This window comes from Harpia harpyja, chromosome 10 (genome assembly GCF_026419915.1).
Source record: "Harpia harpyja isolate bHarHar1 chromosome 10, bHarHar1 primary haplotype, whole genome shotgun sequence".
NCBI classification, from domain to species: Eukaryota; Metazoa; Chordata; class Aves; order Accipitriformes; family Accipitridae; genus Harpia; species Harpia harpyja.
This window is the reverse complement of record NC_068949.1, coordinates 38,624,773-38,647,984: the sequence shown is the minus strand read 5'-3', so window position 1 is coordinate 38,647,984 and position 23,212 is coordinate 38,624,773. Positions and strand designations below refer to the sequence as shown.

Genomic DNA, 23,212 nt, shown 5'->3' with positions numbered 1-23,212 from the left:
TTATGGTTTCTGTTTTCAATTACATTTTAAGTCAGTAGAGCTCTGCCATCTTCTTTTTATTTTTTTTCTTTATCTATTATTGAATTCCGAAGTCAGGGACAAACTGTATTCTCATTTACATTTGTGTAAATACAGGAAATAGCTTATTTTTCTTCTATTTTTTATGTAGCAGTCGTAATTAATTCAGTAGTCATTTATAGAAGCTAAATATATTATGTATTTCAGTGATGATAATCTTGTATAAGATGAACTACTTTTCTTAAAAATAGACATGTCTTTGTTAGATGACTGTTGGATTGTTACTCATTATATAATTTGACTTTTTAATTACTTGCTACTGCTTGTGGTAATTCCTCACCTTTGCAGAAATAATATGACTTACTGATTCCATGTTTAGAAATCTTCGAAAACTGGTATTGATGTCTTTCTTCAGAAAGATTTTACAGCAAGTGATAGAGTGGTATAATCTTACGGAATTAACATCTCTTTAGTGATTAGGGAGAAAAAAAATGATCAGAAGTCTCGTGTAACCTGTGGTGAGATAAATTAGCTATTGAGCAGAAAACCTCACTCTGTTAATTTGGGATATTATGTACTTCCATTTATATGTGTGTGTCCTCATTAAAGATTCCAAAAATAGAAGTACGTGGTAGTTAACAAAGAATGTACAGAGAGGAGTGGCACATCAGGATTTTGAGAAAATGTTAGTGATGCTCAAGACACCATTCATTTCAGACATTTTAACCAAATCTAAATAAATGACTCATAGTGATTGACTGATGATTTAGCCTTTTAATTTTTACAAATTATTTTATTAAATTATAAAATTATATAAATTTTTACAAATTTTTACAAATATTGGAATTTTCTTAAATGTTTTGTAAGAACATATTTCAACCAGTGGATTCATGCTAAAATATCCACTTCCACTATGTCTAGGAGTATTTCTATTTTTTTCTTCATCTGTGTGATTTACTATGCTTTATCTACCCATGATTGAATAAATGATACCATTTGATGTTCTAAATATAATTTTCTATCAAATATTCTTTTTAAAAAAAGATGCTCTGAAAAAAAATCCAACATCACTTATATTTGCAGATTATGTTTCATGAGCATTTCTAAGGCATATCTTTGTAAAACATCTTTTACAACAGTTTAGCCTTTTCTTTTGGGGTAATATTCTTAGAAGGAAAAATCAAATCATATAATGTTCATATAAATGAAATAAAGGTTATAAAACCTATCAAAATATGTTTATAATGGTAAAAACATTTTCAATATTCACCAGGCACTTCTTAAGAGTGTCAAAGGGTTATTTTTCATTTCCCTTTGAAATCTAAAATGTCCCAGTCCTACTGCAGTGTTAAATGTCAGGTGAAAGTTGGAGGTCAGTGGAATTCATTAAGATTTACTCCAGTAAGTAACCAGTTTGTTCAACCTTACATGGAGCTATAGATTCCTCTGTATACTGCAAGTAGTTTCTTGTAAAACTGATCATGTTATTTCTCGTTTACTCTGTGACTTTCCTAGCCTGCATTTCTTCAGTTGGCCTGTAAGCTTCTTTTATTCCTCTGTACAGGTGTGTGTGTCAGTGTGACCTCTTCTACCTCCTACATACAGAATGAGGTGGATGAAATCTAATGTGCATTATAGTGCCCACTCTTCCCATTCATTCCATACTGATCTGGAGGATCTGGGTTGACATTTTTATTATATTTGTATATTCTCCACACAGTTTCTCAAATGTCTTAGGAAAAAAACCCAAACCCTTAAGCTGACATGTACCTACATGAAACTTAAACGTCTGTTTCCTATGAGTAATCAATCTGTGGAAACTGCATGTAATTCTAGTTTCAGATTTTCCCCTTGCATGCAATTTGTTTTGAGCATCATGTCAATCGTGTTGCTTATCTTTCAGCATGCTGCCTTTCCTTTCTAGTTTTTAATTGGACCACAGGAAGCTTCAAAAAGCAGTTAGGTAGGAGCCTGGTAACTGTCAGATGTTCTATGTATTTCTGTGATGAGATTTTTATGTAGCACAGGTGCACAGTGAGAGAATGCACTCCTATGTCACTTGTTGAGTCCGATAATTTTCTGAGTCCTTTCCCCTTTACATTGTCAAATTCAGTATACTCAGGCTAGTACGGGATATTTTTAAGGGACAGAGTTATTACTTGCACTGCAAATTAACATTGCAATTTTGGTAATGCTATTTAATTCAGTGAAACAGTCTGCAAAGCAAGGGTATGAACAATAATACCTAAACATGCCACCTAGGGGTACAATGTATTCTCTGAAACAGAGGCCCTAAGAAATAAGGTAGGCAGATTTTTGTCTCACCCAGCTGTACTTCCTTGGTTTTAGCGGTGGCTGAGCCATCTGCCACTTGTATTTGACTTCAGTGGGAGCCAAGATGCTCATCACTTACTTAAGCAGTGTACATGTTCACAGGAACCATGTAACAAAACTAAGTTTATTGTTTGGTAACAAAACTAAGTTTATTGTTTGATGCATATGAAGCTTTATTTCTTTTGGAGGGATAAGAAATGTGTGGTAAAACAAGCCACTATGGATACACAATCTGGTTGATATTTTACAAATGCCTTGAGAGAATATAATTTTTTATTCTATATAGAGGGGTGCATATTTGAAGAGTGATACTCAGATGACAGTATGATAACAGTAAGTTATATAATAAATCTGTTTCTTCTGGGTTTTTTTGTTTGTTTGGTTTGGTTTTTTGGGCTTTTTTTGTTTCTAATAAATCCAGGGCAGAGGAAGGGCAGTGAATTTAAGGAAAAAAGGAGCTCAGGACATACAGTATGCGTGGAAGTTCTCTGGGACTGAACCCATCTTTTGGTTTTGCGCTCACAACACCTAGCACAGTCCACTGAGATCCACAAGAAGACTCTTGAACATTACTACGATGGGACTGTTGGACACACTGTTCAGTGTTCAACATATCTATATGGTACAGTCTGTAAAAGAAGTGAAAACAACCAAGCAGTGTAAGCAGTGGTGAGCACTGGGCTGCCATTTCTGCATTTGAAAGTACTCTCCAAATGAGTAAGTGTGTTGCCAGAGATTTGTGAGCACCAGAACCACACTTTCAGTGTCCACAGCCTAGCAGTTTTGCTGAAAAAATATCCTGCTGTGAAATGCTGGAGAATTCTATGCAGGCTCTGTTTCCAGTGTGATGCACTTCCAACAGATGCCAGGATACTGGGAATGAGAAATGTATAAAAGACAGGTGAAAACTGTATAATCTGTTCCTTTTGAAGAAACCCTTTATATTCTTATGTGCTCAGTAACCTGCTTCATTGAAAGGCTGTGACAGCGATGCATAGTTTTTCATTCTTCTTGTCTTTACAGAGATTTCTTGACTATTAATATAAAAGGCTGTTTTTAGGAAAGGGGAAGATAGCAACTGCATCTAGGGAAACAGATCACCAGTTGACTCTGTAATAAAAATAATTTCTAAGGTTTTAGTACATGAACCAATAAGCAGAACTGGAGAGGTTAAAGTGCTGTAAGCTGGAAAGCTATACAGCTGGAATAAAGGAGGAGACTGCGCAATAACAATTATGCAGGTGACAAACAAAAATCAGGTATTGTATGTTTAATGGTGCTCCAGAACGTACATAAAAGGAAACTTTGAAACATGAAACCATTACCCTAGGAATTTTAACTGAGCAGATGGACATAGTGCTTCATGAGGGATTCCTGAGCTGCCAAGATACAAGGCCATGCTTACCTGCTTTCTATTATTTTGTTTTAAATGTGGTGTGGTTTTTAAAGATAAACTCTCCCTGGTACCAGTATTGGGCTGGGTGTTGGGCTTCACCGGCACACTCATCTCTGTGTCTGTAACGATGTCTGTACATCTTGCTGTCAGGTGCATTGAAAGCAATATTCAAAAGCATATATTCCTTCCAGATCTCTGTGCCTAGTGTTTGCACTGATTCTCGGTGCTACCCCATCAGTGTCTCACTTAGACCCTCATAATCATGTGTGAGAAGCACATAGCTCTTTTCACTGACTAGCCACAGTTTTGTGTGGTGCTCACCACATGTGAATATGGCCCTGAAAGGGCACTGTGGTGATCTTCAGTTTCCTCATGAAATTTTGATTGATGCTAATGGATAACATATATGTGGTAGCTCTGCTAAAATCAAAGCTAGGTAAGGCAGCTATTATTCTTGTACTGTCAGTTTATGCCAGTGTATCTGAACCCCTTGTGTGATGAATTGAATGATTTGAGGCTGCAGGTTTCTGGGGATCACCTAGGATAAGAAGTGCTTTGCAGATGCAAATACAGGATATTAAATCACTGTTCTTGATTGTGCTTGAGAGCTGTTCAGTTCCAAGTAGATGTTTGAGAGGGAACTTAAAGTAGACGCCTGCCCCAAGCTACTGCAGAAATCATGCTTCTCCCCAGAGTCAGAGTAATACCATATCAAGCACTGGGTTTGGTGCTTGAATTTAACACTGGTGGGTGCCTTGGTTGTCTGATGGAGTAACACTGATGTTTCAGAGTCAAAAAAAGGTTCTTCTTTTCTACTACTACTCCCCTGCAATGTACTAAGCCAGCTGATGTTAGTTCAGTGAGAAGGAAAAAAATTCTTTCCAGACCCACACTAAAATTGAATCTCGTGTAAGGGTCCAGCTAATTAGCTCACCTAGGTGTTTGTAAGAACAGGCGTTCAGAGAATGTAGATGATCTTACTTGTGCCATCCTTTTCAAAATCTATCCATCCACAGTGTTTTTACATTTTGATCATTATATTTAGACTAATTTCCTGTTATGCTTATAAAATAATAAACCATTAAAACCACAGATTCCAAACAACCTGTCAAAATGACCATAAAAATGACAAACTTCCTATGGAATAAGTAAACAAAAATGAAGTCTCTTCAGTCCCAGAGCAGGCTCATTTCGTACAGTGACCTCTTCAAAAAGTTTTTTTTCTTTCATATGAAACATACTTTTTTATTTGTTTCCGAGGGAAAGAGATGGCAAGGGAAAAATAATGCATTATTTTATTTTTCTGTAATTTATTTTTATCCATATAATTAATTTTGATATATATAAAACAAAACAAATGGGGCCTTAGTTCTTCATTTTATGTTTCAGATTGATAATCTCATTTTACTTCAAATGCTTTTTTTTTTTTCTTTACTTGGTTCCTCTCATTAGATTTTAAAAGGAGACACTAACCTCTCTGGAAAAGGGTCTTATTTCTTAAACTAGCAGTCACATGCCTTCAAATATTCTCCTTCTGCATTATTCACAACACCTACAGCTGAGTGTGTAACTTAGGCAACCTGGCTTGATATTGAATAATGTAGTCACTGCCTTGACATTCAGAAAGATGTCTGTACCCAGCAAATGTTATTTTTATGTGTGTTGTCTTGTTGCTTGAGGGATCATGGAAAATTAGCCTGCATACAATGTTTTTTCCGGAAAGTATACAATTTGGATATGTGTTTATGTGTTCCTTGTTTGTTTCTTTTCTTTTCCCTCTGCCTTTGTTAATTATCTCAATACATTTTAAAGCCTACGATTAATTGCTATTGAAGTGCATTTAATTTGAAGCAAAAGTTTCTGCTATTTAAATCTCTTGTCAGGAAACCAAGTATTAGAGTTGTTTGGTTTCTTATTTCCGAGGCTGTTTAGTGACAGCATAAATATTCAGCCTGACTCTAAATATGTAATTAAAGCCGACTATTGGCCAGATGTTCCCCTTTGTTGCCTGGCGTGGAGTGGAGGGAAGAACAGGAAACGGCAATCCCAACGCACGCTGTCCTCGAGTTTTGGCAGATTGTGCGAGTGATCCCCGTGTTACTGAGTGTCCTCAAGAATAAGCTTACAGCTGATGTGAATGGTGGAGTGAGCTGCTGTTCCACCTTCCCTGCGTGCTCCTTCCCTCTCTTCTCCTCTGCAGTTTAGAAAATCCCTTTGTGCAGCTGATTTTGGGAGGTGAAGAACTGAGTTCAGCTTTTTCCCTGGAGAAGACAGTGGATTTCAGAAGAGGTCATTTTGTAGTGCATACAGGATTGGTGAAGGCCTTTGAGATGAGTCAGGTGTGTAGATGTGAAGCAGTTTACTGCTTTAATTTTAACTTTTGTGCCACACCTTCTGTCCTCAGAGGCAATAAAATTTACAGGGAACAGAGGAGGAAATCAGGGAACAAATAGAGGGAGGTGCTGAGTAAGCATCTGCAGTCTGGAGGGTTTTGCTTCAAAACTCCCTAGTCCTCAGGGGTTTCGCAGGAATCCTGCCTTGTGTGAGTGACAGCTTTGGTGAGAGGACTCAGGAGAAATTTTGGTGGATTTCACATTTTGATGAATGTCAGTGACATCCAGGGCCTGGGAGCTGGCAAGGAACTGAGGCTGTGCTTGGAGTTAATGCCCTTATTTATTCCATGTGAGCTGTGGGCAGTGCTTTCAAAATGTGAATGGCCGCTGAGGCTGGAAAGCAAAGGAGAATTAGACCATGAAGCATGGGAGGGAAACAGGAAAACATTTTCTCTGGCTCCAGGATTGTTCATGGGAGGATACCAGCCTTATTTTTATTCTTGTGTTTGTAATGGCTTCTTACTTAGTTTGGAAAACTCTTAAAACTTAATCATGGATCAAGTGACAATAGGGTGTCTCTCTCCCAGGTCCTGGACACAAGTTAATTCACTAAAAATCCCTGGCAAAAAAGAGATTATGGCCCTGATGGCACTGCAGAACCACACGGGAGAGTTCACTGCAAAGGCAGATAGAAAGAACCCCATGCTGTAAAAGTTACCCCGTAATTCACGATTTCGGGGGACCCGTTAATGACTTGTGACCGTTCAGGATAGCTGTACCTACACGCCCCTGACAACCTGAAGGCCAACAGCCAACATAACCTTGGCAAACAACATCATCGCTCGGTCTCCAGCAGGACCCCAGAACCCTTTTCCTAGCGCACGCGGATGAGGCAGGGTGTCACTCTGGGCCGCCGAGGGGCTGCTTTTTTTCATAGCTATCACCGTGAGGGTTTTTCTGCTTCAGTCGCCGCGAAATCCGCATCTGGGGCTGGGCTGGGCTGCCCCTCGGAGCTCGCCCCCCGCCCCGCGGAGAGCCCCACCGCCTCCGAGCGTGCAGCCGCAGCCCTGCGTCCCTTGTGCGGCTGCGGGGAGCGGGCGGGGAGGGGCTGCGCAGCCCCGCAGCCCGCGCGGGAAGCCTGTCAGCGCCGGGTCAAGCGCGGAGGCTTCCCTTTGGCTCTCTGCACCGTCTGCAGGAAGGCGCAGCGGGGTGGGGACGAGAGGAAGGAGCGGAGCCTCCCCCGGGGTGGGCAGCGCAGCTCCGCCGCCGGCCCATGCCTCGGCGTGTGCAGTGAGCGCGGCGCGGCGGGCAGAGAGCCGCGGGGCGGCGGCGGGCGGGCCGGGCCATGTCGGAGACGGAGAGCGGTGCTGCAGGTAAGGGGGAGCGGCGGGGCTCCCCGGCCGAGCGCGGCCCCGCTCCCGCCGGGCCCCCGCCGCAATGCGGGAGCGCTGCCGGCGGCGGGCAAGGCGACAGCCCGGCCGCTCCTCCGGCCCGGCCCGGCGCGGCGGAGCGGCCCCGGCTTATCGGGGGAAATGATCTGGAGCCGGAGCCCCGTCCGGAGGAGGGGAAGGCGGCAGATATAATGTCCCAGTGGCCCCGCCGCCCCGGCTGCGGCCGCTGCAGGCAGGGCGGCCACGGCGCGGCGTGGGGCAGGGCCGCCAGTCCCCCCCTCGCTTCCCCGGCGGGGTGCGGGCGGCGGCGTGGGGGGTGTCCCCGCGGGCAGGGACGGCTGCGGCAGCGGTGGCGGGGGGGGGGGGGCGGCTCGCTGCGGAGCTCAGCCCCGCGGAGCCCCCCGCCCGCTGCGGAGCTGCCGCGGCTCATGACGTGCCGTCCCCGGGGGGAGCCGATGCAGCAGAGCGGGAGGGGATCCAGGTGAAAAAACAATGCGGAGGCATTGCCGGGCCGGGGCGGGGGCGGGCGCCCTGCCCGGGAGCCGGTGCTCTGCGGCGGGCGCGGCCCGGCGGGGAGGCGCAGCATCCCTCCGGGGGGGAGCGGGGGGGCCTTTGTGGCTCCGGCCTCCCCGCGGGTCGGGGTCTCCCTTTCCCGGCAACGGCCCGGGGGAGAAGGGGGAGGGCTTGGGCTGGAAATCAGGGGCTGCTGCTGAACTAGAGGAAGGCACCCTTTTTAGCAAGAAGCCCGATGCACTGAAAAAGAAAGACCTGGCAGCTCGGTGGGAGAGGCAGCGCGGTCTGGGATGAGAGCCTGAGCATCCTGGCGCAGCCTCGGGGACCAGGGAGCTCCCAACGAGGCGTAGGGATGGAATAAAACCCGAGTGGCGGTTCCGTTTTACCACGTTAATGGGTCCGCGGGTCTCTGACTTTGCAAACTTGACATAGGAGCTGAGACGATCTGAATCTTGGTTTGCCTGAAACAAGGATTCGGTGGGTTTGGTCCGTTTGCGATTACACTGTGCCCGAGAAAAATAACACAGCCGTTTCAGGACAGGGGTGGTCTCTCCTTGTGTGGGAAGGGAACTGGGGGAGGGAAGAGGGTTCCTAGGATACAAATGATATGGGTGAATAACCCTAAGGGAAATGCAGGCTCAGCCTGATTTCGTTCGATCTCTCTGTCCCTTCTTCCTCACTGTATGCTGCAAAGATTTAAGGAAACTGTAATGTTGAGCCTAAGGTGCTGGCAGTAGTGTATGGGGAAACTTAAAAGGTTGAGTTTGTACAGATCATAATGGGATTTGGGGAATATTTTGAATAAAATAGCTTAATTGCAGTGCAAGTGGAATAAAACAGTCCTAAAGTATCCATTAAAAAAAAAACAAAAACCAGAAGACAATACTTAGAAACTAGTTGAATCTTCAAGATGACCTGCTCTACTGGATTCCCTCCCTGCCCCCTTCCCCCATCTAAATGTTCTCTCAGTGCTTCCTAAATAAAGTCTCTAATGTCTGTTTGAAGTAACCTGTAACAATTTTCTAGCATGCAGCTGACAAAGGGAAGAACAGACTGACAGGTTCATTTGTCTTTTAGATGACAGGGTATCATGTGTTTTGTTTTCTGCAAAGCTGCAAGTTAGTTCGATGCAATACTGAAATTAAGTAACTTGTGACATAGGGAGAATCTGTGCAGGAGGGATTTTGTTAGAAGACAGAAGACCATGTAGTAAAGCAATGATTTGTTATGCCAGAAATCTTTATGTTCTTTCCACACATTGGAATGCTAAAGCTGTCTGAGGAAAAAAAGGCTTCAGGGATAAAATGTGATTTAGTGAGTGTTGTTGTATTGACAGTATTGAAGCTGCAGTCACTTATTGCGGCATGGTACAATGCGTAAAAGAAATGTCTATATGTAAAATAGCCAAGTGTTCTATGCAGTGCCTGCCAATCATTTTTATAGCTTCAGTTAGCACAGCATTGCGGTATCTGCAGCTCGGTTAGTATGAGCCTGGATGAAATTGTTCATACTCAGGAGCTGTTGCACGTAAAGCTTCTAATTATACTGACTTTTGGCTTTTTTAAAGCCACTGGCTCATAATTGGGTGATGCCGATTCAGCCGACAAGTTTTCCTTTGTGGTACTGTCACCCTATGAGCTTTCGGTCTGAATATTTAGTTCATTCCTACTGGGACAGCAGTTGGTGTTCAACAGAGCTGCCCTGCCCTGTACCTGCAAAGTTTCCTCAAAGCTGCAGTCAGCTGTAGTGAGGCCCCAAGAAGTCTGTTCTGTCCAGAGATTTAGGTGATGCATGAATGGCGTAAGGAGGCTTTATCCTAGTCTAGAGGGAGTGACCAGGATGTCTCTCAAACACAACTGTCACCAGGAGCTGGAAAAGGCTGCTGCGGCCTCAGATGTCAGCTCAAGTTAGAGCAGCCTTCGGGAGGCCAGTTCTGTGCAGGAAGACCAGAATGCTGCCTCAGCTACAAAAGACCTGATCCCTGCATGTAAATGTCAAGATTTAGGATATGTTTCACTTTCTGACTGTGTCACTGTTGGTTGGGGCTTGTCGTGGTTTAACCCCAGCTGGCAACTAAGCACCATGCAGTCGCTCACTCACTCACTCCCCCCACCCAGTGGGATGGGGGAGAGAATCAAAAAAAAGTAAAACTTGTAGGTTGAGATAAAGACAGTTTAATAGAACAGAAAGGAAGAAGATAAGAATAATGATAATAATAATAAAATGACAATAATAATAATAAAAGAATTGGAATATACAAAACAAGTGATGCACAATGCAATTGCTCACCGCTCACCAACTGATGCCCAGTTAGTTCCTGAGCAGCGATCCGCCACCCCTGACCAACTCCCCCCGGTTTATATACTGGGCATGACGTCGTATGGTATGGAATATCCCTTTGGCCAGTTTGGGTCAGCTGCCCTGGCTGTGTCCCCTCCCAACTTCTTGTGCCCCTCCAGCCTTCTTGCTGGCTGGGTGTGAGAAGCTGAAAAATCCTTGACTTAGTATAAACATTACTTAGCAACAACTGAAAACATCAGGGTGTTATCAACATTATTGTCATACTAAATCCAAAACATAACACTATACCAGCTACTAAGAAGAAAATTAACTCTATTCCAGCTGAAACCAGGACAGGGTTATAAGCGGGTTGACTGGTGTCTCATCTTCTGCTCTTTTCTGCAAAATGCTTTTTTTTTTTTCATTGAGTTGATGTGACCTGCCATGGCCAACTTCTCCCACTTTCATGGGAAAGCTGTTGCAATTTTTGAGGCCCCTTCTGGACCTCATATCTGCTGCTGCAATTGACTCTGGATTTTTTTTCTTTTAAAGCTACAGGTCTGGTCAAGTATTTTAAAATTTCCAGTTCCTTATTCTTCTAAGCTGTTCTGGGTGATTAGTTCCCTTTTTGCTGTCCTCAATTATGATTTCACTTATTCTATCTATAATTGCACCAAGCAACCATCCCTTTGTTAAAAAAAAATAAATCTTAGGAATATATTTTTTATTTTAAAACAATAACATCCAAAGGATCCCATCACCTCCATTTTCTGTATCTGAATTGGTTCCGCCTTTTGACGATGTGTCAGATGGGATTTCCCAAGTGTTTGACTTCGAAGAGCACACCATTTATGGTTTTAGAAATTTCTCTCTGTGGCTGTTGTAGTCTGTAGGTATCGTGAAGGAGCAAATTGGCTTTCTTGGGTATTCAAAAAAGCTGCACTGGCTCTCAGTAAACAATGAGGGAAAATGTGAAAGGAATAAAAAACAATGCACTCAAACGATGTTACTTCCGAGTAGGAGAACAAGAACAGTCATGACCTTAATTATGCATGAAGCAACATGACCTTTTGGGGGAGTTTGGATCTATTCCTTTTTTATTTTTTTAAGTAAAGTAGATGTTGATGTTTTCCATATGCAGCTTAGTGAAATCTTTATAGAGTATTTTGTCTATCCATAAGTGACTTCAGTTGCTTACTTATTCAGCTTCTGTACGGCACTTGTCACTTTTCTATTAAACAGCCTTGCTAGTTGAAAACAGAAATGGGTGAAACTCCAGACCGCATCACTATCGTGCAGGCTTGTTCAGCTGTATTTCTGCAATGGTTAAAGAGAGAGGTACTAGGAGGACTTGGAATCTTTTTCAGTAATGAGCTCTGAGGTCCATCGGTTGTGACTGTAAACGGTATGCTCGCTTCACAGATGTTTTACTGAAGAGTGTGCAGCTGTTTGGTGATGTAAGCTCACAGATGTTGGTGTTGCGCTGAGGGAATGCTGCTGCCAGGTATGAACTTCAGTGATCTGAGATGCCCGTGACATACCTACAGACTTCATCTTCTTTACTGTGACAAATGTCCTGGCTCCTGGGTCATTAAATTGAAACTGCCTCTTCTCAGTGACCAGGCACATTTTTGATCTTAAAAAGAACATTCCATAGCTCTCATTACTCAAAATATGTCAACTGTGGCCCATGTGCTGTGCTGTTAAGAAACATTGTGATGTGTTTGAAATAAACAAATGCAAGTTTTAAATTTTGCCATAACTACGATTAAAGCAGTGACTTTGCAATGCTTTAAAATTAGGATGGCAGTGGTGAACTGTGTAAGTGATCGGTATTAAAACAGGAAATTCCTTCAAAGTCTGTCTCAGAGGGATTTGAGAAAGGTTTTCATGTAAATGAAAAGGAAAATGCAGTCAGTTCTAATAAAGTAAGCAAATAAATAAAGTACTCAGAATATGGACGCCAGCATTCAGGCTAGAAAGCCTTTGTTCTTTACTAAGGACTTTACTAAATGTCCTTACTTAGGACTGCATCAGGGTGTGTCAAGGACATCAGAGAGCGGCGTTATGAACTGCATTGGTGTGCCCCGTCATCAGCATGCTGCTGTGATCTGGTTGTGTGCGAGAGTCACTTGCTGCTCGCTGGCCCAAATCAGTAGCTCTATTGTGATTGATTTGCAGGGCTCTGGGCACATGGATCAGTTCTAAAGGTGTCTTAATTTACAACAACAGGAGACCTGGAGAGGGTTTTTCTTATAGCTGCTGCTTCTGTAAGTAGTTCCTCAGTGCCTGAGTCAACACTCTCAGACTTTGCTCTGCAGATGCAGTTTCTGAGGAATATTGAGAGAGATTTCTAGTAATTGTTATCAGTTGGGGTCCGGAAAGAAGTATGTATGTGAATGGAGTTTCATAATAGCAATTTCTTGTCATCTAAGGGAGTTTATTCACTTACTCTCTCTGAAGAAAAACTCTACCGCAGTAGCCTACCCACCTTGCACTAGCTTCCTTGGGGAAGGAGGCAGAGATAAATTATTCTCCTTATGCTACTTCCTTTTCCCATAGGGAATAATCTGGGAACACTGCTTCGATTTGTCCATTTCTGGATACATCTTATGTTCTTAGTGCTGTTCAGGACCACTCACTAGGGTTGAAGCAGTTTTTCTCGAAGGGTTTTACAGTCCCAAGCACTCCATGTCCACCTGTCCCACACAGCCTTTCCTTGCGGGGCTCTGTGCATTTGTATTCACTTTTTTTTTTTTTTTTCTTGTTCCCTGTGAGGTCTGAAGAGTGAGTGAGTATTTGGGTGTCTCTCTCCTTGCTACAGCAATTGAGCTATTTTTCTCTGTTAAGAGATAATAACAACATTAAAATCACAGTTTCTTTAGTACGTCCTTGCCACCTCCTTGTCGTTGTTTGGGAAATGCATTCCTGTGACAATTTGGTCTTGTGGATTTCATCATCATTTGAGGACTCTTGATGCTTTCTCCACGCTTAAAGATCAAAATACCTGTGGTTATACTAGGTTGACTGGCATCTAGCCCCATTCCCTGGTGCCAAACAGATCCAACAAATTTAACATCTCTTTCTCAAGTTTCCATGGATACCTTAGTAGAGCACACGCTGTAATCAGAACGGCAGGGCATGCCGTTTACAAAAGCTTTCAGTATTGTCATTATGGAACTGCTGCATTCAAAAATCAACCTTTTGTAGTAGCTCTCTTGCTTACTCAGCTGTGCTCCTGTTATCATTTTAGCCATAGGAACTCCTTTGCAGGCTGTATCATCAGCTTGTCACTGTAACTTTCTAGTTGGTTATCTGGCTGGTCAGTGTTGGTCTCTGTGTGATGTGTATGCACAGTCATGGCACTTGGATGTAAGCCTGATGGGTGCTAGTATAAAAACCTCTGGAAATGGATTTTGGTCAGTGACTGCATGATTTTGTGATCTGCTCTACAAATCCTAAACATGTACTTTCTTCTGTCCATGGCTTCTCTTCTCATAAGATATTTTCCTTTAAGACTGATAGCTGATCTGTTTTCAAGATTTTAAAATAAAAAGAATAAAGAAATACATACTTACTTTTGATTTAGCTATAAAGTGTCACTCAGAAGCTAAATCAATAGCCATAGACTACGGATTCATAGATGACTTTGCTAATGACTTGTCAAATGTGATACTAATTTTTGCAGTTTTGCAACAACTAATATTCTCTCATTTTCCCATCTTTGAACAAAATCGGGTTTAATAGCCTTGAAGAACGTCAAGAGATTTATATATAGCATCACTTATGCTGACTACTGTGAGAAGTAATGGTTATTCTAGTTTGGCTCTTCCTTTTACCCTGTCTCCCTCTTTCTTTGGTTTTTTTTGGCGGGGGGAGGGAGAGAGGTTTGTTTTCTCTTGTCAAGAGTCTACAAATGTGTGAATCATGTTTGGCATTCCTGAAGATTGTCAAAATGAAGAAGACAAATATTTTCAAGCATTTTTTCCAATTCATGCTTTAAGAAAATGGAGTCAGTGCATTCATCCAGCTTTGATGCATTGCAAGATACTTCATGAATCTAGGAATGCTTGATAACTGAATAACCTTTTTGCTTTCTAAGTAAACAAATACCCCCCAAAGTGTTCTTATTCCGTGTGTGCTGGACACACAGCCCAGAAAAGCTGAACAGTAATTCTTGTTCAGTCTTTAAATATCTTGATCTAGAAAGGTGAATCTACGATTGCATTGTTTTCAGGATACAGTTGCATCTTGAGATGTTCTTAAATAGGAACTTGCAGTAAAACAGGGATTTTATAACTCTGTAATATTTTGGTCTTTCTTTTTAAAAAGAAAAAACAACCAACTAGCCCACCCTCAGCTGGTGAATGGTGTTTTTGCCAAAGAAAGTGATTAGCATCACAAATGTTCTGTTTTATGAGTGTGGTCCTGGGAATTAGAGCATAATCTTATTAGTGCCATTGCTGACAACCTTGCAGTGAACCAGGCAGGTGAGGTAGATGATGACAGACATGATGAAGGAGAAGGAGCAGGAAACCTTTTTTAGGAAGGTATATTTTCACTAGGTTCTGTACATCTGTGTTTTGTTTTCTGTTTCCTATGTCTTTCTCTTTGGAAGCAAGGAGGGAGGAGATGAGACATGCAGGACAACAGTGCTTGCACAGAGGCAAACAGTGCAAGGAAGCCTGAAGGAAGCAAGTTCACAGAAGAGCTTGTTGAAGGAAGAGAAGGTTAGTTAGTGCATATTAAAGGTGTCTACCACAGAACTGTATCTGTGGAATATTTAGAAAGATCCTGGAGAGTTGTCTTCTACCACTTTGAGCTGTGAAATCTTTTGTTAACCCACCTTTATCACAACATGCAACCTGCCCTCTCCAACATGTAAACCAGGATCAGTTTTGTCTCTCCTGGCAGTAGTACGTGGGTGTGGAAGAGCTGGAACCTAGGAAGAGAGCAATCACTGCAAGGCACTGCTGGTGAGTTCCCCAAACCCCAGGCTCTGGGGTGTAAGCAGGTTCTGTGCAAGTTGGAACCGTGTCACGACTGGGAGGGAAGAGGGAGCCGACTGAGAGGGAGCTGACTGACTGCAAAAGTGGGAAAGCTCTCAGGTCATCCAAGGTAGAGCTGGATTTAAGACCTTAGAGTGTAGATGGTGAACAGGTTTGAGTTTAAAGCAGCTTTAAGGGCGGACTTAGCTATTGGTAAGGACCTGGCTGAGGCTGTACAGACCCAGTTGTGAAGTGTGCAGGGCTGTGTGATAGTTCTGTTTTAGTCCAGCTTACCAAGCATTAGTGAGGTCAGATCAAATCTAGGTAAAATAGTTTAGCCTATATCCTGTCAAAAAGAGAAGTGAACGTAACCCATGTGGCATTTTCAGAAGGTTATTGCATGTTCTTGTGTGTTTCTTTCATCTTAAATTAAGTTCACAGAAAATACATAGTGTCTTTTGGTTTTCCTTTGCTGGTGAGGTGCAGGAAAATTAGTATTATTCACAAAGTGAGTGATGGGATGAACCTGGGATTGTTTTTTAATACTCTTTAACAATAATGTTAAAAAATTATCTTAGAAAGCTTGATAGCATAGTGGAAAAGTAATTCCTACAGTCAAACTGTAATTGTGATGGGAGACAATGTAAAAGCATAAATGAAAAAGGTCAAAGTTGTAATGAGGAACATGTCTTATTTTTAGAATTTTATCCAAAGAATTAGGAGATTTGTTTTACTTAGGAAATCACTGTACTCTAATGCGATGAATACCAGCTCTTTGGATGACCAGTTATTGTGAAAGGGTATCAGGAAACTTGGATTTATACCAGAGATTAGCTATGGCCGTATTCATAGAAGGGAAGCGTATTGCAGTCTTTAACAACCCAGCAGGATGCCTACTGGCATTTTAAAACAAAGAACTCTGATTCCATTGATGGCAATAGCAGTGGTGTCGCTGGTTTCAGTAGAAACAGAAGGTTCAGTAGAAACAGAAGGTTCTTACTTCTGATATGAAATAGGGGATCTTTTTATTATGCATAAGAATATTTTAAGTGGTTTTCTGTATTTGCTTCACTCTATCTCTTTTTTTGTTCTATAATTATTTTCAAAGGCCACCTTTGTATTTACAGTAAAATGCTCTAGGTTGTCATGTTACATTTGGAAGCTGTGACATTTTGTGCTTAATGCAAAGCAAAATCTCAGCAATAGGAAAAGCTGAATAAGGTTTTCTTCATCAATGCAGCAGTTGCCAGCTAATAGCAATATGGTAAACCCTTCTTTTCCTGTTGTGCAAACATCATTAGCAAGCTTGCTTGTGGCAGAATTACTGATGCGCAAAATGATATACAATGGTTTAAATGAAAAACAATGTTTTAATACCATTCTTTTATTGCCTAATGGATACATTATACCCATATTTGACTCGGTACGTCCTCTTTTTAATTATTTTTTTATCTTTTTTTTTTTTTTTAAATCCAGAGATATTGCCTGAATGAAAAATGAAGAATTTGGCTGAGATTTTGGTATGACCAGTAACCTGACTGAGATCATAGCTACATATAGCAGTCACTTTTACTAGCTGCTGGATGGCTGGAAATTCCAGAAAAATGGCCATCAGATATGTGCAAGTGTTTGATCTGTGAATATGATCAGCATGTACACAGTAAATTCAGTTAACTTGGATTTATTAGAGCCATAAAGATCGGCTGCAATAGTGGCATTTTTAGTAGGACTAATGATCCTGACTTACCCTGTGCATCGGGTTCATCAGCCTACAAATGACTGAGAGGCTGAATGGATTTGGCATATGTAACAGTGGCTATGTATTATACAAATCAAGAAGAGTTATTGCAGCTTTCCTTTTGAGGCAGGGTGGTGTACTGCAGGCATTCTCATTTGGGAATTTGGGAGAGCCTGGAAAAGGGTGTGGTATCTAGGCCTTCCCAGTGGGTCCCCAGGCTCAGCCAGAGGTTCAGATCTGCACAATGAATGGAATTCATTGAATTGTATATTATGGATGGAAAAAAATGACTTATTATTGTGAGAGCACTTCTTAAAATGCTAGAAGTATGATCTGAAATAGGGAATAGTATTGATCCTATTGTTGATTAAGAAAATAATGAGAAGAGTTTAATTAGCAAGTGTTGGGTTTGTGGCAACTCTGGCAGGATAGAAATAGAAATGAACTTAAGGTACATTGATTGGGATATACCGTACATATACATAGTGTTCAGGCATGTTCCTGCAGAGAGATGATATCCTAGTGATGCTGCCTATTTTCTGGTTTGCAGAACAGCTGTAGGAGATCCAGACCATGATGAGTCTCTTTCACCATCACTTGGAAGTGAGGTCTGCGAAGGTTTGGAAAGTACACTTCTTTCCTGGCCAAACCTTCTCTTTTGTAGGCATGACTGTAAAGTACTGCAGGATGTGTCTGAAAAGGTCCATGTTGGGGTTTCTGATGGCAGACTTGGGTCTTGATACCTTATTTCTTTTTTTCTTTTTCTTTTTTTCTTTTTTTAAATTGTTTCTTTTCCATATGATGAACTGGTGACATGAGACATAGTCAGAAATTTCCCCTCTTCCATGACCTGACTGCATTTCTGTGCTTTATGCTATTGAGCAGCATATCCTGCTTCCTGAATTCCTGCTTTTACTTGTCTTGTTAAATTCTTACTTAGAGACAATGCACACTTGCAAAAACTTTAGCTTATCTGTCGTCTATGTTACTTGGGTTGCAGGGAACCTTCTGTTAGCAGAGAATCCACTGCTATGGCATGCTGCTTTGCTGTTGAAATGAACAATTTCCCTAATACATGAAGCAGAAAATTTTGCTGATGCCTGGTGTAGCTGAATTATATAAAGTTAAATATTTAATAAAAGCTGAAATTAATAGAAAAGATTTTGTGTAGCTGCTGAAAAATTTTTGGTTTAGTACCACCTTAGTGACTTGTGACTGCAAGGTTTAGTAGTCATCTTTCCTAAAGCAGGTTTAAGCTTGCTGTCTTAAAACTGATTATCTAAGACTGTAGTGGTCCATGTCTGATACTTTCAGTGGTTCACTAAAACTCATTTATCCAGTCTAGGAATCTGTGGCGGGGGCTCCCAAATATTCAGAACAGACTGATAGTCTTCCAGAGGATATCAGCTGCCATTAACTGATCTAATTAAATAACAAGCTTGGTCCTGCTCTCTAGATCTATTAGAAAATCAGATTCATCTGAACATGCTATCAGTGAAATGTTCACACTGCATCAGCTAAGATTTTACAAATGTGCTGGACTTTGCTTTTACTCTGTATTCTGTGACACTTAAAGGTTAATCCTTCGTTGTGTTTTGTTGAAATCTAGAACGTGGCTGATCATTTACTGAAATACAGAAAAAGCTAAACTGATTAACTATTACAGGAAACCACAGAAAATAAACTCTTGCATGTGTTTAGATGAAAAGAAGGAATAATTTAAATTAAATCTGTTAAACCGGTAATTGCAGCTAATATGATAATGGACATGATTCATTATTAATACAGTATCTGCTGATCTCATAATTTTACCAATTCTGTAATTGGGGATTTGCAAATCAGATAGAACCCTCTGAATGTTAAAAAAAAAAATGCTGAAAATGAGAGTCTTCTGTATTTTCTCTTCCTCTTCTGGTCACCTTGAAAATATACAAGGTGTTTTTTGGCAATTGCTTAGGTTAGGACTAAAGTCAGAAATTGTAATGATGTGGTCAAATTCTTTCTATACACATTTCGTTAAATTATCCAAACCCCTGATATAGACAGTCTTATTTCAGGTTAATGTTCATATTATTGTTTCATAGGTAAATTAAAGAGTTTCTATTCAAGAAGTTTTCTTCGTATTTAGAAAAAAGATTATTTTAAATATTGGTGTGTTTGAAGACTTACTTTAATTTGTATGCTAAATCAGATTCCTCCATTTATTTTGCTGTGCAAATTGTCAAGAATTAAATGTTTATTTAATGCATGCTGATTAGCTGTATGCTTTTTTCCACAGCGTGTAGTTTGACACAGATAGAGATCCTTAGTAAACATGAGAGATAAAGCTGGAACTTAAGCTATGTGGGACACTGTTTGGTTGTGGTTTTTTGTTAAAGAAGCCTTAATAAGTCATCCTGCTTTTAAGAGATGTTCCAAATACCATGATACTATCCAGGACATCTTTTTAAATTGTCAAGAAGAGGAATTTAGTCATAAAGGCTAGGCATCCTTTTTTTGTTGCATAATTGCAAATCAGGTTCCTTGCAACGCTTTTCCCATTCCCTGGCTTGGAAAAGATGCTTTTTTTCCTTTCAGATCAACCAATCATACTCCTTTAGAAATAAGAGTTTTTAAAATATCCTGGAATATCCATGCATTTACTGCTCTTCAGAACACAGTTGTGAAGATTGTGAGACATGCACGTTTTTTCCCTAAGCAAACACTAACTCAACAAAATATTAAAGCTCCCACATGGACAAGTGTATTTTAACACCCTTCAGTTTAGATAGGGCAGATAGTATAATGTTACAAATTTCCTGATTTCATTTGCTTTTAACAACTGTTTCACTACCTGTTAAAAGAACTCTTGGCATTAAATTCAGGGTGACTGCCTTGTAAGCCATTTTCTGTAAATGCCAACCGCTCTGTTAAAGTATTCTGAACTGCACTCACTTATTAGCTCTGCAAACTCTCTGATAGTGTCAAGGCCTCTTTTAACAGCTGAGTTACAATATAACAATTATGGCTGCCCCAATTATTGCCCATGATTAGTTAGTAGTCTTATGAAATGAGTTGTAATGTAATATACCTGCTGCTTGTGCCAACATGATAGCAACTCTACAGAATCACTGTAATGGTACATTTTGTTTAAAATTTTAGTTTGCTGCTTTAGAGGTTGTAGCACTGCCTTCCATGATTTTCCTTTCTTGATCTAACAAAACTCTAGGCTGGTGGCATGTAGGACTCATTGTAGAATTATTTTGTTTACCTGGATATTTGCAGGAGCAGCAGTGAATACAATGCAGAATGGTCATGGGTTTGGAAGGATTTTTTTTTCCTCTGGTCAAAAAACAGTGATAAATCACCAAGAGCTTAACCTTCCAGCAGAGTTGAGCAGTTGATGAGAATTAGAAAAAGTTAGCCGCTCCACAAATCCAGCCTTTATGGATAAGTTTTCAAAAGGATTCTGAAACTGAAATGGACAATTTATTTTAAAGATTTTTGATGAAAATATCTAAGTCTGTTTTAAGTGGTATTTTCTACAGGTAGCTAAGACAGACCTCTGATCTCTGCTTAAGATTTTTTATTTGTTAGCAAATATTTCTATACTTGTGGATACTGTAAGTGTCCTTAAATACATTTTACACCTCTGGATTATCACAAGTTAATTGGGTTGAATAAATTCTTGATAGACCACCACCCAACTTAGCACAGTTTCATTGGATAAATACGAATATTGCAGTGGTTATTTAATCACTGCTGTCTGAGAGACAAAAAAATGTGTACACTGTCACAGAGGATTTTCTGAGTTGCATGTAGAACTATAAATAACTTCTCAAGGTACACCCAGGCTGATAACTGAAGACAGGCTGGAAAATAGATGACTGAAACATGAGTGCTGAAACAGGTAACGAAAAGAATTAGTAACAAGGAGAAACACTGAAAACACATAGATAGTGATATAATGTCTACATTTTTGTGCTTCAAAGCCAGCATCCTAAGTGGGGGAAATGTACCAGTTACCAAAGATGTTGAGTCAGTATTGCAATGTCCTGATCTGCTCAGGAAGTATTGGTTCAGGTTCACTCAGGAATGACAGCAGGATGCAAGGAACATGTTTTGTTACTAATTCCCTTTTTTTTCTGTGCTGAAATATTGTTCTTAATTCTACGAAAAATGCCATGTTGATGGTATAAAAAATAATCTGTTTTGAAAAGAGGAAGAAATTGCACAAAGGAGGCTGATAACAGCATCTGAGGCTGATAACAGCATCTGATTCAAATATATCTTAATGAACTGAGCAGATTCTGTGCTTGTCACATTTGGCCTGTGGCTTTTTGTACTTCACCACAAGAGGAGTAACATAATATATTCCTGAAGAACTTGTGTAGGAAATGTGAATATTTTGCTTCTGCAAATGCTTCTGAAGATCAGGCTGAACATGCATATTATAACTTAAACAAAAATAAATGTTGTTACAAGAGCAATATTAAGATTTGGAGGAAGATTTTTTCCTGTGGGCAGATTATCCCTTAGTTGCCTACTGCAGAGTTTTTGCATTTTCCCTGGGAACAACACATATTTGATTACCATGAACAACAGGATTCTTCACTAAGTAGTTCTAAGGTCTTTTCTTAGACAGTAGCTCCTGTGTCATCTTAGAATAATGCTCTGACTTGTCAATCATGTCTAGGAATTACACGCTACGCATAAAGTCTTTAGAGACTTATTAAATAATTCTGCTTTACATCTAATTAGCTCGTATTTTACAGAAGAGAATTCAGTAAACTCAAGGCTTAAATTTGGGGGCAGAGGGGTACAAGCATGGACAGGGTGTGTGGTACCTTCTCTACATTCCATTTTGATAAACTATTGCAGTCGTCATAAGAGAATATACTATATATAAATCCATCTGAGTCATCAGTGCTTAATTATTTTAATAAGCCATTTCCTTTTCTATCATCAATGGGGTAAATACAAGAAGGAAAAATACAAATAGTGCATTACAGTATTTATCACTCATTTGGTATGTTCCTTTAAATGAAATTTCAGTATTGTATGCAGGATAGAAATATTTCTTTGATGATTTGTTAATAATACTTTCCTTTTTCCCAGCTGGATTCTGTCCTGCAGTCATATTAACAGCTGCAAGATGTTTCAGTGCAGAGTATTGAAGAATAAAAACAGACACCGTATTGGGAAAGTTTCAGAATAAAGGTTCATGATGGAATAGTTGCAACTTATTCTTACTGTGTTGTCAAATTGATACCAACTCCTCTTTTTCTCTTAAAATGAGTCTCTTTTCTGATCTCAAAACTTGTGTTTAGTTTCTGCATTCACACATTTAAATCTTAGGCCATTAATGGGAATGTATAGTGTTCAAGCTGCTTGTATAACTATGACTTCTGAATATATTTAGGAAGACTTTTAAAATTATACATGGTGATGTAATAGGCAGACGAATGGAAGTTAGTCATGAAGGTCAGACAAACATTTTAAAAGCAAAACTGCAGTTGTTGTGTCTTAGCATGTTGTAAGGGCAAAAAATATATTTTACGTGGTGACTGTGGAATTTGCTTTCTTTTTAGCACATTTGTTACAACAGGAAAATAGTGTAGCAGTATGCAAAGGAACTGTCCTCTCCCACTCATTCTGCTTACGGACACTGACGAATTTTTGTTTCCTTTCAGATGCAGTTTCCACATCTGCTTACTCATCACCAGCCAAAAGTTTGGGAGACCCTGGAATAACTCCATTGTCTCCATCACATATTGTGGTAAGAAATGCACTCTTAACATGTACTGTACGTTGACATTACTTTCTCCCACCTGTTTAATGGGATGCAATTTCTTTGGAAAGTTGTTATTTCTTCACATAGTGATCCCCTTTATGCTATCCATAGTCTTAAGTGAAATTTGGTCACACTGGGGTTGGTAACAGAGCTCTCATTAATTTTGTTGGGGTCCTGGTTTTCCTTTTTTTTTGTCTACTTGCTGAGCTGATAGATTTGTTCCTGCATATTTTTATATCAAACGCAGGGGCTTCTTGATCCTCAGGGTTCCCAAGTTCTGTCCCTGTCTTTATCATTGATTTGTTTAGGCAGGCCCTGAAAAGTCTCATTCTGTTCAGAAAAAAAGAAGGGTATATATGATACTCCACAGTAAAATCCAAATTCCCAGAGGAAAGAATCTCCTGCAACGTAGAGAGAGAAGCTCAAAATAGAACTAGTTTAGTTTCTT

The 23,212-nt window shown here is 40.4% G+C and overlaps 1 protein-coding gene across 1 annotated transcript in view; it reads left to right on the top strand.

Annotated features, from left to right (window-relative positions):
• Positions 1 to 7,147: 7,147 nt before the first annotated feature.
• Positions 7,148 to 23,212, top strand: part of HSPA12A (heat shock protein family A (Hsp70) member 12A) — a 63,284-nt gene continuing 47,219 nt past the window's right edge. Inside the window, exons 1-2 of the mRNA XM_052799523.1 lie at positions 7,148 to 7,454; positions 22,664 to 22,749. Of these exons, the coding sequence (XP_052655483.1) occupies positions 7,427 to 7,454; positions 22,664 to 22,749 (114 nt within the window). The 5' untranslated portion in view covers positions 7,148 to 7,426. The remainder of the gene's footprint in view (positions 7,455 to 22,663; positions 22,750 to 23,212) is intronic.